The 17693-nt window shown below is 37.7% G+C and overlaps 1 protein-coding gene across 2 annotated transcripts in view; it reads right to left on the bottom strand.

Moving 5' to 3' along the window:
* Positions 1 to 15371: 15371 nt before the first annotated feature.
* Positions 15372 to 17693, bottom strand: part of LOC137130119 (mannosyl-oligosaccharide 1,2-alpha-mannosidase IA) — a 166765-nt gene continuing 164443 nt past the window's right edge. For both annotated transcript variants that reach the window (XM_067509854.1, XM_067509855.1), the window contains exon 12: positions 15372 to 16805. In XM_067509854.1, the coding sequence (XP_067365955.1) occupies positions 16664 to 16805 (142 nt within the window). In that variant the 3' untranslated portion in view covers positions 15372 to 16663. The remainder of the gene's footprint in view (positions 16806 to 17693) is intronic.

The following is a 17693-nucleotide window of genomic DNA, read 5'->3' as shown; positions in this document are numbered from 1 at the left end:
TTAACGAATGTGCAGAGGGAGAAAACGGTCTACCTGCACTGGACATTGTGTTTTCAAACAGCCTCATTAATCATCATTTTATCCTTAGTAAGACCAGTGGGGATTGAACCATTGATCCTTCTTGTGAGGGTAAACACCCTTTGGGATGATTACAGCAGAGTGTAGACTGAATCCTTCACCTCCAAACTCGGTCTTTGTCATTATCGTGATGAAGGAGTGTGGCCCCCGCTCCTCTAAGCCAGTACTCTAACACAAAAGCAATCTCCACAGCATCATGAGTGAATGATGACATGTCGAGCTTAAAACCGCCGTCATATCTGCAGCAGCCAAGAAGAAAATATCAACACGGATGTGCTTTTAACTCAGTTGTTCAAACTTTTTTGTCTTGATGTTGGTATAACTGCCACACTGTTTGTCCACAGACAGAACTTAGACTCTGATGATACATCTGCTTCCTTCGGTTTAAGTGTCTCTGCTTTCATCACACACTTCTTTAAACAGTGATTGGTGATTTGAAGTAACACACTGTGTTTCTACGAGTAAGCAGAGGGAACATAAAAAGCATTTTGATCCACTGTTCCATGTTTTTCTTGACAGCGCAGGGGTTTCCAGTTTCCTCCCACAGTCCAAACACATACCGTTAGGTTCACTGGTGACTCCGACTTGTAGGCGTGCGAGTGAGTGTGACTGCTTGTCTGTCACGGTGCAGTGCAGATAGGGTTTTTGTCCTCTTACTTCACCAGTCATAGCATTTAATCTGGTGTTCATCTAATCTGAAATGTTTGGCATTTCAATCATCTTTTCACAGAGTTGCTTGGCTTTTTCTTTTGTCTTCATTGTGTAGTTTTTAGTCAGGATTCAGGCTTGGAGGTAACTGGACCATCAAAATACAGTGTATATTTTTACTGCAATCCTACAAACACATTCACTGCACTCACGTGATCTCTAATTATTTGAATGCTGTTATAAGCACTGTATATCTCGGCCCTGAGAAAGACTGGCGATCCACAGCTGTGCCGGTGGACACTCCAGCACTCCAGCACCTGTACAACCCTTACCAGGATAAACAGTTTACTACTGGATAGATAATTCATTATGTTTTTATGTTTTGTATAACACCATCTTGTCTATATTGGCTTCTGCGTCAGTGCTTCCATCTACCTGTTTTTATGCATGTTTATGTAATGGAAACAAACAGATGTTGCAAATAAATCACGACATACTTGAGGCAAGTTAGAAATGCCCGCTCCACTGATGAGAGTTCCACACAGATCTGTATGGACCGAATCATCTGTAATGTTCCTCAAATTATGGAACGGACATGAATGTTGGATTCTTTTACATTTACCTCATAGGTTGCCATGATTTGACCATTCATTACTCTATTTAAAGTATTTGTAAAATTACAGCCTTGTAAAATTACTTGTATAATTGTATTATCCACACTGCATTTAACTTGTTTTATGTACTTCAGTAAAACAACTGTCCATAACTGAAATAGACATGTAGTTAATTATAGTGTATTTATTTCTAAAACCTTCTTGTTCTATAACTAACTTTTGAAATTGCATTGATTATTTATCATCAGGAACCAGCATTAGTATTGCATTTGTATATACAGATATAATTAAGTGTATCTCAGTCCAACGTCGAAAGTAAAAATCCCATGTCATGTGTCTTAAGCTCATTTAGCAAACTAACAGTGTCATGTCATGAAACACACCAGCAGCAACATTTGGCTCACTCTACATATGGGTAAATGTTTTAATCACAAAATAAATGCTGTGTAAAAAAAACAAACTGGGAGACAGAGAACATGTAGTACAATGATTTATGTACTTTAATTTTTACCCCAAACATTTGTACTTTAGGTACTGCTAAACCCTTGTAAAACATTTTTGAGTTTATTTGTTGAGTTTTGAACTAGTTTTGTGTAAATCTGTTCAGTATAAATGAAAGAGGACAGTAAATGCACATTAAAACAGTAGGAGACATTGTGGTCACTATTAAAAAAGAGCAAAAAAATTGCTTAATTGACTTTGCTAAACATCATCGTTGAAACTGTCCAGATCAAATGTATGTACTATGTAATAATGCTACTGTAGGTAGAGGTTTTTGCACATAAGTGTGTTTGACATTTAAGCACATTAGACATAGGAGTGAAACTAATTAGTCTAATTTGCAATTTTATTAATGTTCTTAGCAAATTCTGCTTTGCTTTGCTGATGTAGGTCTGCTAAGAGGTAGTGGGTTTATAAAGCAGAGGTATACTGGTTAGTTGTTTCATTACTCTGTTAACTGATATCGAATATGTTTAACAGGGCAGCAGCTGCTATTTTGGTTGTATGACACCTTGTCATAGGATTAGAAATGAAAGTTGGAACAAACTGAGACTGACATACTTATTAGCGGAGTTATAACTAGAAGCATATAGTTTACAGCATGAGATTTGAATCAATCCACATAATGCAGAAAATACTGATGTTGTGTCCAGGCCCATTGTGTCTCAGATACCATGGCCTTTATTGACTGATTGAGTGAACCTCCATTTAGAAACATTTACAAGGAAATATTACGTTTGTCACAAAAGGTTTGGACCCTGCCAGGCTACAAAAGACAGCCAAAATTCTCAGAACACATTTTCCAGTTTACAGCTATGCTATTTGTTTTTGGAAGCTGACCCATCATAAATGCATATGTACCCACCGTCACAACGCTAACACTGGGACCTTTAACAAATACAATGTTTAACATTGTTGCACTCTTTGGGATGACTTATGTTAGAAACAAACCGTTTTGCGCTGGATGTTGTGCTCTACCATTTTGGAAATTTAAATCACAATGCTTATTCCTGGTCTAAATGACCACACTAGGAGGCAACAAGTCTGTCTTCAAGTGCAGAGATATGCAACAGTTTCTATATTGAGATAATGGTGCACAGAATCCTTGTTAGTCTCTCTTGGAATGCATTCATAGTATTGCAATCATTTTTAGGCTGAAAGAGTGACAGAAAAAGCTGTGTAAAGAAATGAATAGAGGACTTAAGGGAGCTGTTTTGCAGGTATTTGGTCATAAACCTAAGTATTGGACAAATCAAAAGCTTAATGGGTTGATATCTCTAGAGGAAATGTTAAGAAATCGCTAACATCTTCAGGGAATCCAGACCATGACAGCCTGTACAAGATTTCATGTGACTGTATCAACTAATGTTACAGTCTAGGCCAAAATGGGGGGAAACCAACAGCCTGGGCAACAATACCAATCCCCAAACTGCTTTAAAAATAGGTAAAAATCGTGTTCTCTGTCTTGATGCTTGATATGAGACTGATCCAAAGTGAATATTTTCCCTTCTGAAATGAAAGTTGTACTACAGCACGAGCTGCTGAACTGCACCTCATTGGTTTGTGGTGGAGTATCTCAATATAAGCCCATAGGTGCCATTACTCAAAGTCACAGTGCTCATTTGATTACTCTTGTGTGACAGATGGGGCCTCTGTAATAAACAGGAGCTATTATTTATGGAAATTGCTTCATGGGCAATTAGCAAGATGTGAGCGTGGGCAGACAGTCATCAAAATAATTTTATTTTCTGAGTCAGAGTAAACAATTATGTTTTTGCATTCCTGGAAAAAAAAAACATGAACTTGGAGTGTCATTGCCGGCTCTTTGCTAACAACTTGCCAACGACGACTCAATTAGACTTGTATATTGTGCATGTCTGCATTTTAATAGAATGTTGATCAGAGAAAGTTCTTTATACCTTCATGCCAGTAATATTAAACAAGTAATTTACATTTAATCAAGTTATGTTGGCTAAAGGATGGAAAATTTAACAGATACAGGGTGAGTAGAAAATCAAAAAACATAATGGGGCCCTAAAAAAAGATGCAAATTGATTTTTTTTTTTTTGCCTAATAAGTTACAGTAGCTTTGAGTTTAGTTTGTGTCTCCAGTGAATATCCCATTGAAATTAAGATTAAAGGGGAAGGTCAAAGGGAGAAAACATTTTAGAGCAACATAACAACGGGTGATGCCCAAAAAATGTTAATTGTTTTGTTTAACAAAAGTTCCTGTTGAGGGGTTGGATACATACAGTTCTTGAAGTCGGTGTGTGGGGAGTAGGAAAAATGAGTGAGTGTGGGGATCTGGTTGACTTTGACAAGGACCAGTTTGTGATGGATGGACGACTGGGTCAGAGTGTCTCCACAATTGTGGCTGTGGTGACGTGTTCCCAGTACGCAGGGTTGAGTATCTAACAAAACTGGTCCAAGGAAGGACAAACGGTGAAATAGCAACAGAGCCACGGGTGCCCAAGGTTCACTGATGCATGTGGGGAGCAAAGGGTAGCCCATCTGTTCTGATCCCACAGGACAGCTACTGTAGGATAAAACTGCTGGCCATGACTGGCATGGGACAGAGTGGCCATGCTGGTTTTAATGTTGACTGATCGGTGTATGGACTATTCAGCAATGTTGTATGGTAGGAAAGAAAAATTTGCATCCAGCATCATATCATTGTGGTTTAAGATCCAAAAGAGATGATATTGAGCGAAGTGTAGGAGTTCTCGGTCCCTACAACAAGTCAATGAGGCATTAATCACAGTGTAGATCTTCTCCCATCGATCTTCATTTAATTCCTGAATCGGCTTCGTTGCAGGCTGTCACGAACCCGATCGTTAACCTAATGGTCAGATCAATGGTTCATTCTCTTTAAAATTCAAACCTTGTTTGTGAGGAGGTCATTTGTTTCAAGCTGGCTGCCTGTCCCCTCGATGGACAACATGTTTTAAACATACTGAAGACGTCAGTCACATCGAATGTGGAGAGTAACACTGCCAAGTTGTCAGCCAACTGTCTGATAATTACCATCTGTTTTTGGAAAAAGAGTTTTTGCTTTGGAATAGACTCCAATTCCAAAGCCTTCCTAACTGCTCCATGTTCTCTTAAGAGATTTCTACTGCTGTTTCCTCTTTGGTAGAAAACTGCATCTTACATCCTGTTGTATTCAGTCAGTTATGAAAGATTGGGGAATGGGCCTTGTGGATCAGTGGTAGAGCATTGGGTTGGGATGCAAAATGCTGCAGGTTCCAATTGTACCCCATCAGGTGCGGCGCCTTCCATCCACCAAGGGCCACCTTGGTCAGGTCCCGAGCTCGGATAAAATGTAAGGGCTATGGCAGGAAGGGCATCCGGCGTTTAAAAAAACAAAAAAAAACAACGTGACCCCTGCAGGAACAAGGCAAAAGCAGTTGATATTTATGATGGATTGGTGATTAGTTTTATAAAGTACTAAAACCAGAACTATTCTTGATGATTGATTCTTCTTTTATCTCTATTTTGAAAAAAATTTAATTTACCATTTCAAATAATTAAAAAAATAATTTAAATTAAATAAACTTGTACAACAGTGTAAAACAAAACAGTTCTGGTTACACAGCTTTTGTCTTAAAAATTCAATTTTCTGAAATCAAAAATAATAAGTAGTGCAGCAACTAACAATATTACTACCTATTAATCTTTTGATGAAAACTTTCATTAATATATAGATTAGTTAATCAAATGATAAAACTGAAAAAAAAATTGAATTAAAAACCAAAGATGTTCAGTGTACATTAAAATAAAGTGTAAAAAGTAGCAGAGCCTCAAAGGTGCAATTAAACAATTTCACAGCAGCAGAGGCAAAGGAAATGAAAACTAAAACAAGTAACATGAGCTGTATGATCACACTGAGCTGTGAATATCCAATGGTTAAAAAGAAAATAAAGCCACAGAAGAATATCAGACCTGAGCTATAAATTCCGAATGGAAGTGAAAAAACTGACGTTATAACGATCAAGTCATTATTTGAACATTAAAAACCTAGAAGGTGTGTTTGGTGGATGCACAGGGTAAGTTCATTATGTTTTTGTATTTTACAGTGCTTATGAGAATCCTGAAAATACCATCTCACTGAGTAGAAATCAGAGCACACCTCAGTCATTTAGCAGATTTAATTGATAAATTATATTCCATTACGAAACCTACGAAGCAGATGAGCAATCAATCCAAGTCGAACATATTGCTCCACTGCTAATACAGTAATCTCTCACAAAACGTATTAAAAACAATTAGAAAACATCCCATCAATAGTGCACATTGTAATGCATATGTTGGAAATTATTAATTATCACTATTTTATAACTGATCCATTGTTTCTTTGTAAAAGCAACATTTAATGATTCAAACTTCTTCAAAGTCAGAATTTGCTCCTTTTGTTGATGATGATGGGAAAGAAAAACGTTTTCTAATTTGGTTCAGATGATTTGAAGACCAAACAAGCAATTGACAAAAAGAATCTTTAGATTAATTAATTAAAATGCCTCAGAAATTCATTATACCCCAGTTTTCTATCATCGTGACCTCAACATCAGACAGCTGGTCAGGCAAAAAGAGCTGATTTGAATGTGTTAATTTGGGCTCCGAGACGTTTTTCATTATTTTCTGGCATCTTATGGACAGAAAATCAATCCATTTGAAAGAAAGAACAGTTTGACGTATTGATAGTGAAGATAACTTTTAGATGCAGCGTGCATCACTCCTGTGATGGAATAATACAAGCTTAGCAGAGTTCCTTTCTGTCTGTTAATTACTTCAAACACAGGACGAATGGAAGCACAACTTTTTAGTTCTGAGGTCAATATACACTAAAATATTCAAGGTGCTAGATTTGATGATTATGGGACAAACTGTGACTACAGACTTTTTAACAGGTTAAAACATTAAAATAGCGCTTGTAACTGCTTTAGTAGTTAAAAAAAAATCTACCTCATTAAACATGTCTGGTATTGTTTTGTTATGGAGATGGAGACAACAGGAAGGGAGAGTCCTTGGAGAAGCACAGCGACATGATTAATTTAAATTCATTTCTTTCATCATCTTGCCACAGCAGTGAGGGTGTGCAGACAGCTTGGAGGTTGAGCAGGGGTTGGCATCATGCCTGCTGTCTGTGTCCCACGCTGGGCATAGCCAGTGGCCTCACACTTCCTGGAGGGATTTGTGCCTCCTGTTATGTTTGCGACGTACAAAGGAAAAAGGACAGACATGATAATGTCCACACACTGTCTTTGTAAACTGAGAGGTGTCCTTCCAATGGCTTTATCTTGGGGATTTAGCTGTTCCATTGGAGCAGGTCAGTCTCCATTTGTTTGACAGTAAAATACAGAAAAAACTAAAGGCTAAAAGTCAAATACTGCAAAAGAAAGAGACAGTACATTTGTAGTCAGCTTTAGTGGTTTTCAGTGGTTCAAGAGGAGAAGTGATGGTATTGTCTGGAAACTCTTCCTTGAATTGGTGTTTATGTTTTCCTTTATTGCCTGAGTGGATATTGAGTGATTGTATACATCGGTGTATGTTTTCCATCGTCCGATTCAGATTCTACATTAGCATTTGTTTACATAGATACGCTGTAATTGCTTTGTGTGTGTGTGTATATTTATATAACCTGAGAAAAATTGGAAAATACATTGAGTTATTTCAGTCATATTTTGATTGACAGCAAAAAACAAAAACAAAATGAGCACGGCTGGAAACCTGAATTTTATCAGCACTTCTTCGTCTGAGTAAGCTTAAATAAAATATCCTGTATACAGCTTTTGTGTTTAAGATGGCACCAAATTCTGAGGATCTCTTGGGAATCAGAACCCACACAATTGAGATGTAGTCAAAATCATAAATGCAGGTTTCTGAACAACAAATTAGACCTACTTCGAAAATAGAAAAACTAAAATAACAGCACTCCCTCGTCAGAACACAGTGATTAAAGAAAAGAAAGTATTTGCACACCTGTGTGACGGTTTGGCCAAAATCCTTAAAAATAAACATAGTTTATGTAAAACTAGCAACAGAAACCAGTTTTACAGCTGCAGTGCTCTTTACATGTTCTCAATAAGCTTTGTGTTTGTACCTGTACCTTAATAAAACAGTACTGGATGCAGAAAAATACCCTCAAAACATAATTGATTTACTTAAACACACTTTCCAGGTACATTGTAGCAATACAAAGATCAGCACAATTATGCAGAGTATAAAGTGTTTGTGGAAACTGCTTATCCTCAGTGGAATACAGAAACAAGTGTTGATGTCAAGTAAAAGTAAGTGCAACACAATTTAAAAACACTATTGCAGGTGAAATTTCTGCATTGAAAATCTTACCGAGTTCATTAAATATTATTGGTATAATAGTAAAAGTGGAAGCCAAAATGGATGTTTATTATTCTACAGTATGTGTTATACTTTGGAAAGCCGTGTACAATGTAAATCAAAATAGAATCCAATGATTTGCAAATTATTGGGATCTGAACTGCAGGCAGGCCCCCCTTGTCCCCTTCACACTTCTTACTGAGCATCAGCTTCTCTACGATGACCTTTTTACATGATCATGACGCTGACCTGTTGGTAATCAATCTAATTAGTCGCACAGTATTGCACTAAAATCTCCAAGCTTTGCAAATACTTTTAATGTCTGAAGTTTATTAATTTCTGCTGCAACTTCTGTTGTCACCTCAGTACAATTGAGAAAAATTACCTTTCATTTAGGAGGCTCAAAGGATCAAAACATTAAACTGAAAAATGGCAGCAGTGCCTTTGTGCCAGTAAACAGATTCCAGAAACAATGTCTCAAACACACCAAATAATGAACAAAGCTCACTTTAAATAGGAGTCACTATTTTTAACCTTTACCTATTGTCTAAAGTCAGAAATTAGACAAGTAATGTGTAAGACTGGCCACAGTAAAACCGGTACAGCATTCATCATGGTTCATATAAAGGACGGACGTTGGTGCAGCAGCTCAGTCAAAAGATGAAAGTGCACCGTATGTCTCAGGATTGCTCCTACTCTAGTAGAAAAGTAGGACTGCTGGCATCTTCAAAGCTGTAAGTCTCAGCAGGGAGCAGTAAATGGTGTGTCGCAGAAGCTAGGCCGTGTTGACAAATGAATATTTATAACAGTGAGAACCATAACAATTAGCATTAGCTTTAATCAGGATTCTGGGTTAAATTACTCCACTCATGAGGCTCCTCAAAGCCTTTGAACATAAAATACTTAAGTGACAAGGAGGAGAAGGGCCACTACAAAACAATGACTCTATTGAGATGGAAAACTGGGCACGGTGTTTAAAAATGGGTCAATTTATCACTGAAGCTCACAAATAACAATGTCATAAACCTGACATACTTTTCAGTCCGATAATAATTCCAGTTCTCTTTAAAACCACACGTGTTCACGCACTTTACATTAAACACTGTACATGAGCTTCAGGTTCTGTATCTGTGAAAACTATTGATCTCCCATTTGCATGTACAGTAACATACAAGACTACTGTATTTTTGTTAATGCTGACAGCAAATGGTTTAAGCTTTGGAAAGATGGGTCAAATTAAATGTGACATTTCATTGTTTTATACTAATATGTTTGACTACAGATAAAAAGTGGCCTCTTGTCTAACTCTGGTACATTTACAGCTTTGTTCCTTAATGTGTTCTGCCCCTGTCAAATAAGCTAAAGTAGAAATGACAAAATATAATCCCATGTAGAAAACACACCACAGGATCAAACATTTAGTTTCTGAGGCAGAGCCAGTAGCTACTGTCCACAGCTGGAGCTTGTGAGTGATCAGTCCTGGTGTTGGCTACAGAAGCTGCGGCTGATTCTGAGTTAATTGGTTAAGTCTAAAACGACAGCTCTGGTTTTTGAAGCTTGGTTGTAATTGATAACAAAGGTTGTATTTTTACCTCGGCATTAGCAGTGGAGCTCTTGAGATGGGAAATGTTGGTCTGTTAATCGCTTTGGTGCATACTGAAATATTTCAACAAGTAGCAGATGAATACAGAGTTGCTTTTGGTGCAGTCATTCATATTTCTCAAAAGCCATATCCTTATCATCGCAACTTGAAGGTGGATTGTTTTTTTTTATTTTTATTTTTTTAAAGATCGATATAAAAATTAGACATAAACCCCTGATGATTAGTAAGAATGGATTTTTTTGTTTTAGCAAAACATTTGACAACGGTTGCACCAACAGAAGGTTAAGGGTTTCTGCTGAAAAACAAAAAACTCATGGCATGATGCCAACTCTTCCCACATCTCCCTATGCACTTAAATCTATTAAAAAAAACAAAAAAAAACTTCCTTTCTGCTCTTTCTCGCACTTGCATCTCGTGAAATGTGAACACTTTTCTGATAGGACTTTGCTTTGATGTTTTCTCCTTGACTTAGATTCTTGCTGCCTTGTACCTCACGTCTAAGTCGCTTTGGATAAAAGTGTCTGCTAAACGACTAAATGTAATGTAATGGGTTTCCACTTATAGTGAAATATAAGAGACACTGAATTCCATAAGTAACTGAGTCAATAACAATAGGAGACACAGCTTGGTCAGATGTAGCCAGGAAAAACAAAAATGTTTCTGTTCTGTTTCTGTTGTGAATTTGGTAGTGAATGTAATTCTTTAGGTGTGTTGACATCAGTATCTGTAGCTTATGTGTTGCCTGTGTTAAATTCTCAGAGAAAACCTCACCTCTAATGCAGAAACTTACCAGAGTCATTGAAAAAAGAAATCGGACACTGATTTGAAAGTTGAATAACTGTTGTAGAAGAAGGTTTTTGCTTCTATTGTAATGTGAATATTTGGGTTTTGGACTTTTTCTCAAAGATGACACCTGGGACTTTCATTTCACAGATCAAAGGATTATTCCAAAAACTAATCAGTTTGCAGTTTATTGGGTTCACAGATTCAAAGGTAAAGTACAACTGTGCTCCATTAAATCTAATATTAATGTTGATACTGTCCTCAGTGATTAAGAGAGTCCTCAGAGAGCCGTTTGTTTAAAGATCATTTTAATCATCTATGACTGTTCTAAAACAATTTCATCAAAAACTGAGAATTTATCTAAATAAAAGTAGAATTCCTTGCAGGACTGTATTAGACTGTATTGTTTTAACTTGGGTGGGTGTTACAATGCATCTCCATCAGCCTTTGTTGTCCCTGTGAACACACTCTGGTGTAACCTTGATGGAAAAAAAGCATAAAGCTGCTAAAAACAACAAAGCCACCCCTCAGTTTGTGTTTATAGATATAAGTATGCTGCCTACCTGTCAATTCGAAAGCCTCCTACCTGTGACCCCTGAGCTGCCGGACTTATTTTTAGAAGTATTAGCAGCTGATTATGCGGTTGTGTTCCTTTCCGGGTGCTAACAAGGTGCTGGGGCAGCAGATGAGGCCGGCCTGGCAGACCTTCAAGTGTTGGCAGTGCAGAGTAGCCCGGGATGTTTTGACAAGCTCATACTGGAGCGGCACAGCACTGTGTGTGAGGGCTGAGGCATCTGCTCGGTGCACTCACTGGTGAATGTGTGTAGAAACACACGCTCTGTTCGCTCCAAGACTCGCACTCAGTCACGCACAACAAAAGCAAACCGTGGGGTTTCACACTCTCTTAGTGAGTCTGAATTTGGATTTGATGAATAAAAATCACCTCTAAGGCTCATAATGGCTAAAACAGATACCTGTAAAGCACTTTAAATAGCATGAATCTGTATGAAGGCGGCCTATATACTGTAAGTAAAGTTAGGGTTGATTAGGTACTGCAGCATGGCTGAACTCGATGGTGTCATGTCCCCAAACAGAGATCTAGTTGTTAATCACATCCAAGTTTTAATAATCATTAAATGAGATAATGGCAGAGGATGAAACAGTCCAAGTTTCCATAGTGACTTTGTGCCTAATTCCAATAGTCTCCTCATGTATAATTAACACTACTTTCTCAGTCTGTCCAATAAGTAAGACAATATTACAGCCAACTAATTCACTTTCCAGTGGATAAACTTTTTGATGCTGTGCGAAAACCAGCTCTGACTCCCCTAAATCTCCACACTGACAAATGCATCATCTGTGCTGCTTTTCAGGGTTTCCACCTCAACCATTTGTCTGCATGTAGGAGAGAAACTCTATTTTGTTTCAAAGCAACCCTCAGGCGGTCATTTTCCTGAAAACATTGGAAAAAAAGAAGGAATTCACGAATGAGTCCCTGAGTAGAGATTAATGAAAAAGAATTCGATTTTCAGTTCATTGTGCGGAACAAATTTATTCATATCTCTGTCCTTGGCCTGCGGTAGAGAGAGGGGTCAATGTAAAGCTGCGGTACGGTGGACTGAGAGCAGACACGAGAAGGGAAAACGCTGCGAGGGAGGTGAAGCCAGTTTACACTTTATACAGTGACCTTCCCAGTTGCAGTTCATTGTTAATGTAAAGCATCAACCGTGACACATTTGGAGGCCTTTCAGCTGACTTTAACTGATCAAACTTGATGTGGTGAATCCTATCAGCTCATACGCGTGGTGATTTAAATCAACCTCTTATTGTTTCATTGTGTTTATCGCTGCTGCAGTGAGCTGTCAATTTATGGAGTAGCCGGGTAAAAAAAAGTGTCACTGAAAGAAATATGGGCAGTTGCTGCTTTTTTCTGTGGTTTATGTTTAGGTGTCGGTTTGCTGGTTTGATAAATAATACATGCGAAGATGGGCTTAGAAAAAAATCTCCTGGGTCCTGGGCATTATTTTCTGTTATTTGTTAAACTTACATATACTTGATTAACTGAAAAAATAAAATAAAAATTAATACAAAAAATTTGACAATATAAATTATAATTATAATTCATAATGTTGTATATTAATTTTATGTCTTGAATATTGCGGATATGTACAGTAAAGGGATAGTTCAACATTTCTGGTCAATACAGAAATTTTATAAAGCTACTAGGCAAAAAAACTATCCTAGAATTCTTTCCTACTGTAACCTTTCTCTGCTTCTACCAGCAACCCTGAGAGAAAATAAATGTTTAACAAAGCATGAAAGTGTGCCGACAAGACCTGAGAGGGAGGAACAGAACAGCAGCAGGGGGGAGCAGGAGTTTAGACTTAAGTCTTAATTTGAAGGGCTTCGTTTCAGAAAATGAGTCATTCAGTATCTGAGAGATGTGACAAAACATCTGCAAGCCCGAGCTGTCCAACTCTCTGAATTGTTTCTGAAGTTATTCACCAACTTAAAACTTTTCTGTCAGAGTGTGACATCTCTGCTGAGATGTTTCGTGTGTAAGATGACACTGTTGTCCCGGAATGCTTGAGGGATTTTGAAGGAAACTCTTTGATTTCATCCAAAGGTGGTGATAGGTGGGTTTGAAGAGACTGAACATGTCAGTTACCTCTTCTTGTTATCAGAGACGACAAAGAAAAGCTGGTTTTTGTCTTTATTTGCTGTTATGCTCTGGCCTTGTTTTGTTCCTGCTGTCAGATGTGTTTTAAATCACAGTAATCTCAAGATCTACTAAAATGTTGTTATTAACTGTAGCGTGTAATCAACAAAATGAACAAAACATTGTCACTTTCTAATTGGGCTAAAATAACTAACTATTAATTCTATATTTGTGTGATGGTTGAAGTTCAGCAGGTTCAAAGGTCAACTGAAGCACTGAGGTTACCAGATGACATCAGTTTGTGCAGACGGTCAGAAATATGTAACTGGAAGTTTTTAGTAAGTGGTTTAAATATCATTTTCAGCATTTCTAGATCAGTATAAACAAAATAACTAAATTGTAATGTTTCATAATCAAAAGTAATACTCTGTAAAACACAATTTTATGCAGACTAACTTATTTTTGTGGATTTTGCCTTGTAAGCCTTTATGGGTGGCATTGTGTGGTTTTCTTTGTGCTTTTTGAACGTTGTCAAATTTAAATCTTTTGCTGTAGCTTCAACATTAATATCAGCTAATTTTCTGTTTTAATTACTATGAATTAAATAGGTTTGGGAAACTGAGAGACATATTTCATAGATGAGACAAAGAATCAAGAAAATAATTGATGTAGCAAATGATTTGTTTCAGCTCAAAGGCAATGAAAGCACTTTAAGTATCAGTTAAAGCAGCATTAGAAGGAGTTGAAGTGAAACTGCTTAAAAGTTAAAGTCTGGATCCCGAGTGCAGTTATAATCTGAACTAAACTGTGAGGCAAAAATGTTGGTTTAATGTGGAGGCTTGTTTGCATCAGAAGCTTTTTTGTTGTACTGTGGCATCTTCCCTCCTACTAGCATAACTTGTTTGCCATGTAGCAGTAAAAAATATACTAAAAACCTGGATTATTCTGATTAGTCACATTGTACTGCTATTATTTTGAACAATACTGTACTATGTACAAGTGTAGAAAAAAGATGGTATTAAATTAGGTAATCTCAAACTTTATGTAATAGCTCTTGTATCATCAGTATCCTGTAATTAATGCAAATTGTAGTCACATTTTCAGTGTGTTATGTAATTAGGCCCAAGAGAAGGTCAAATGAGAGATAATAATACTCAGTGAAATATTCCATAAAATAGCCTTAGATTGCTGTGTTTAGGTGGAATCAGCAGTGTATAGAAGTTAAATAATATTTGAAACCAGGTTTCTATGACACGCCAGTTATTCCCCCTAAATCTGCTGCCCTGGTTGGGACAGCTGGAGGACAAGTGTGGCACAGAGATAGTGATGGCTCTTCCCCCTTCGTTACACATCGACTGAAGGTCTTGCCAAGTCAGACAGCAGCGCCGACATTTCTGTTTGTGCTGTCCTGCTCAGCTTGCCAGGGACTTTGTGAGCAGCAGAGAGAGAGGGAAAAAAATGAGAGGGGAGGGTATTGTCTGTAGTGTTTGTCCTTCCTTATCAGTCTCAGGTGCATTAAAATGGACAGTGATGCTCCCATTTATATCCCCAGGCGAGATCAGACCAGCTCACATGTACAAATTGTGCCCTTCACTTTTTTCCTCTTCTGCTCTTTATCACGCCTTCACTCGGGTTAATAACGGCCCTTCACCGTGGCTGAGCGCTGCAGGCTGCAACTTGGAAAATATTAACGCTTAGTATTTAAACTCACACACTCTACCTTTGGTTACTGTCACCAGATCCGTAACACTTCAAGTATCATCTTTCAATTTACTGGCAAATGTCAATCATCTATTCCAATTCTATTTAAAGCCAATGATTAGAATGAACCTCTCAGACTGAAATTAGGATTCAGACAGCGGTTAGAGCTAAATCGTTTGAGGTGGATGATATTAAATCTTGCTTTGCTGGCCTTGACACCACAAGAGAGGTGCTACAGCTATACCCCATCAGTCATTTTCTGGTCGCGATTGCTGGAACTTTCCACAACCCTGAGATGGTCTCTTTTAATTAAATCTGTAATGAACTTCCCGGAAGCAAATACCGAAACAAATTTGACCAGCAAATGAGACGAGCTAGTCACTGCAGGCTCTCTCTCAGAAGTTACAGTATGAACCACCTAGACATAAAAACAACACAGCAAATGTGATTGTTTTAAATGTACAAAGTTGCACAGTTTTTTTTTTTAATCAGTATTTGAAAATAGTCAACAATGAAAGTTAAATCAAACAGTAAGAATAAGTAATTGTAATTAATATCAGCAATAACTAGACTTAAAATCAGAACTTTAGTTTTTTTTCCTTACTGAAACACCTGAGGGAAGCAAATCAAGAGAACCCAGAAAAAAATAACCACTGAATTTAGAAAACAAACAAAAAAAAAAAAAAAAAAAAAGGACACAAAATCAAGTCGAGACAAGCTCATACAGGGGTCACTCAATTCATCTGTATGTACAGCACACTCGCTCCGTATCTGTGCAGGACAGCAGTGGTGAGAAAACTGAAAAGTGAAGCTGTATGGATTTACGTGTAAAGGCAGGTGGGAAGCAGGAAAACCCATTTGGAGAGAGGATAGAAAATGTGTTTTTTCCCCTCTATGCTTGTATTACAGTCACAGAAGTGACAGTACTCCATTTGTTCCTCTGATTTGAAAGGCTGAGAAAGCATTGTCCTGCTCACAATAAAACCCAAGCATACTGTGGAAACACAACCACATCAGTTTTTTATAAAATGGTCCCTGGATGCATAAGCCACTTTTCTGACACCCCCAGACTTAAAAAAACTAAAATAAAATCATTCAAGCTTGTTTCGTTAGAAACGTGACATCAACATTAGTTTGGAGGTGAACTCGAAAACCACATTTCATGTTTGTACATTAATTGATATCCATTACAATTCAGTCTTTTATAGTAAATTGTACTGTCTGTCAAACCTCACACAACAACACATTACTGGAAAAAAGTGAAATCAAAATGCAAAGAAACCTTTGGTCAGAGTGTACTCACAAAGGGAAAACAATGCAATGGCAAGATTTAATAAAATCATTCATCACTTAACGAAATCAAAGAGCAAAACTCAAGTGTTTTTCTATATTTCTCTCTCTGACAATATGGCCCATGGTTCAACCCTCCTCCCATACATTTGGGTCTGTAAGTTATACTGGTTTCCTCACAGAGGAAAGAAGGAAAGAAAAAGGTGCTCTTTTCATGAAAGTCATGTTTGTTTTGATTGTCCACAAAAAATAAGTGCCAGCAGGAAATAACCCCGGCAGAAGGATATACAATCACAGCGTAAAACAACAACATCCTTTGCTGAAAAGGAATTGAGTCCATAACACGCTCCTGAAAAGACTGAACCTGCATTGAATTGGTGTTTGCAATATTTGTGTGACTGTGCACGTGAACTGTGCAGACATGTCTGTAACTGTCCCAGTTGCTCAGTCTTATTCGGAGACTGTCTTATCCTGTGTTGCTTCTTCCTGCAAGCAGCTCTTGCGGATGATGGGCAGCGGGTGGGCTTCAGTGTTAAAAACCCAGTCCTCCAGTGGGAGGAGGTCGTCGTTGGAGAAGAGCAGGTACAGATACCTGTGCAAACAGGAAAAATGTCCATTTTATTGAATCCAAACCTAGGCTCAGGAATGAATCCTGTCTGTTCAAATTAACTCCAACACAACCCATTTTCCTATCGTGCCAGTGTCTTGTTGAGAGGGATATTTTAGCTTTATAGTGGCTCCGGTTTTGTTGCTATCCTGTGATGATACCACATAGAAAAATGTAGATGAGCTGCATGTCCTGACATGTAAATCTTACCATCTTGGCCAGATATATAGTTGATGTTTTACAGTATGATAAATCTGCTCGTGCTACATTTTATCCAGAAACTGACATTTCAGTTTAAACTGATTTTAAGAGTGTCCTCTACTCTAGTGATTCTCATTCCTGGTCCTCAAGGACCCCTGCTCTGCTTGTTTTCTAACAATCGCTTCACTACCCACTCCTGATTCGATCAGAATTTGGAAGATATCATCTTAGATGAAGGTGGAGTCAGAAAAGACAAAGCAAATTGGTAAAGCAAGCAAAGCTGGTCCCTTGAGGAGGAGGGATAAGAACCCAAACTCTCCTCAACCACAAAGTATTACTTGTTGGGAAAAGAAACTACTTTAACTACATGGTGTTTAGAGCTCCTCTGTCATCCAGAAATGACAAAGGAGTACTATAAACACACCATTGTACTGAGTGACATTGTTTTGCTTTGAATCAATCCAACATTGATTCAAAGCAGTAGTTGCAGCTGAAAATGATGCATCACCACCAAAACAATAGAAACTTATGTCTTGTCTGAGAAATACTTGCTTTAGAAAATTAAGTAGCCTCCTTTTTTTTAGTAAAATTTTCCTTTGTTGAAGTAGATGCGCATCAGAGATAATGTTACAGAGTTAGACAGTAGCACAGTAAAACGTAGTCTGATGATGG

The sequence above is a fragment of the Channa argus genome, chromosome 7, assembly GCF_033026475.1.
Source record: "Channa argus isolate prfri chromosome 7, Channa argus male v1.0, whole genome shotgun sequence".
NCBI lineage: Eukaryota > Metazoa > Chordata > Actinopteri > Anabantiformes > Channidae > Channa > Channa argus.
Note: the sequence above shows the minus strand (reverse complement) of the source record. Positions and strands in the feature narration are given on the sequence as shown.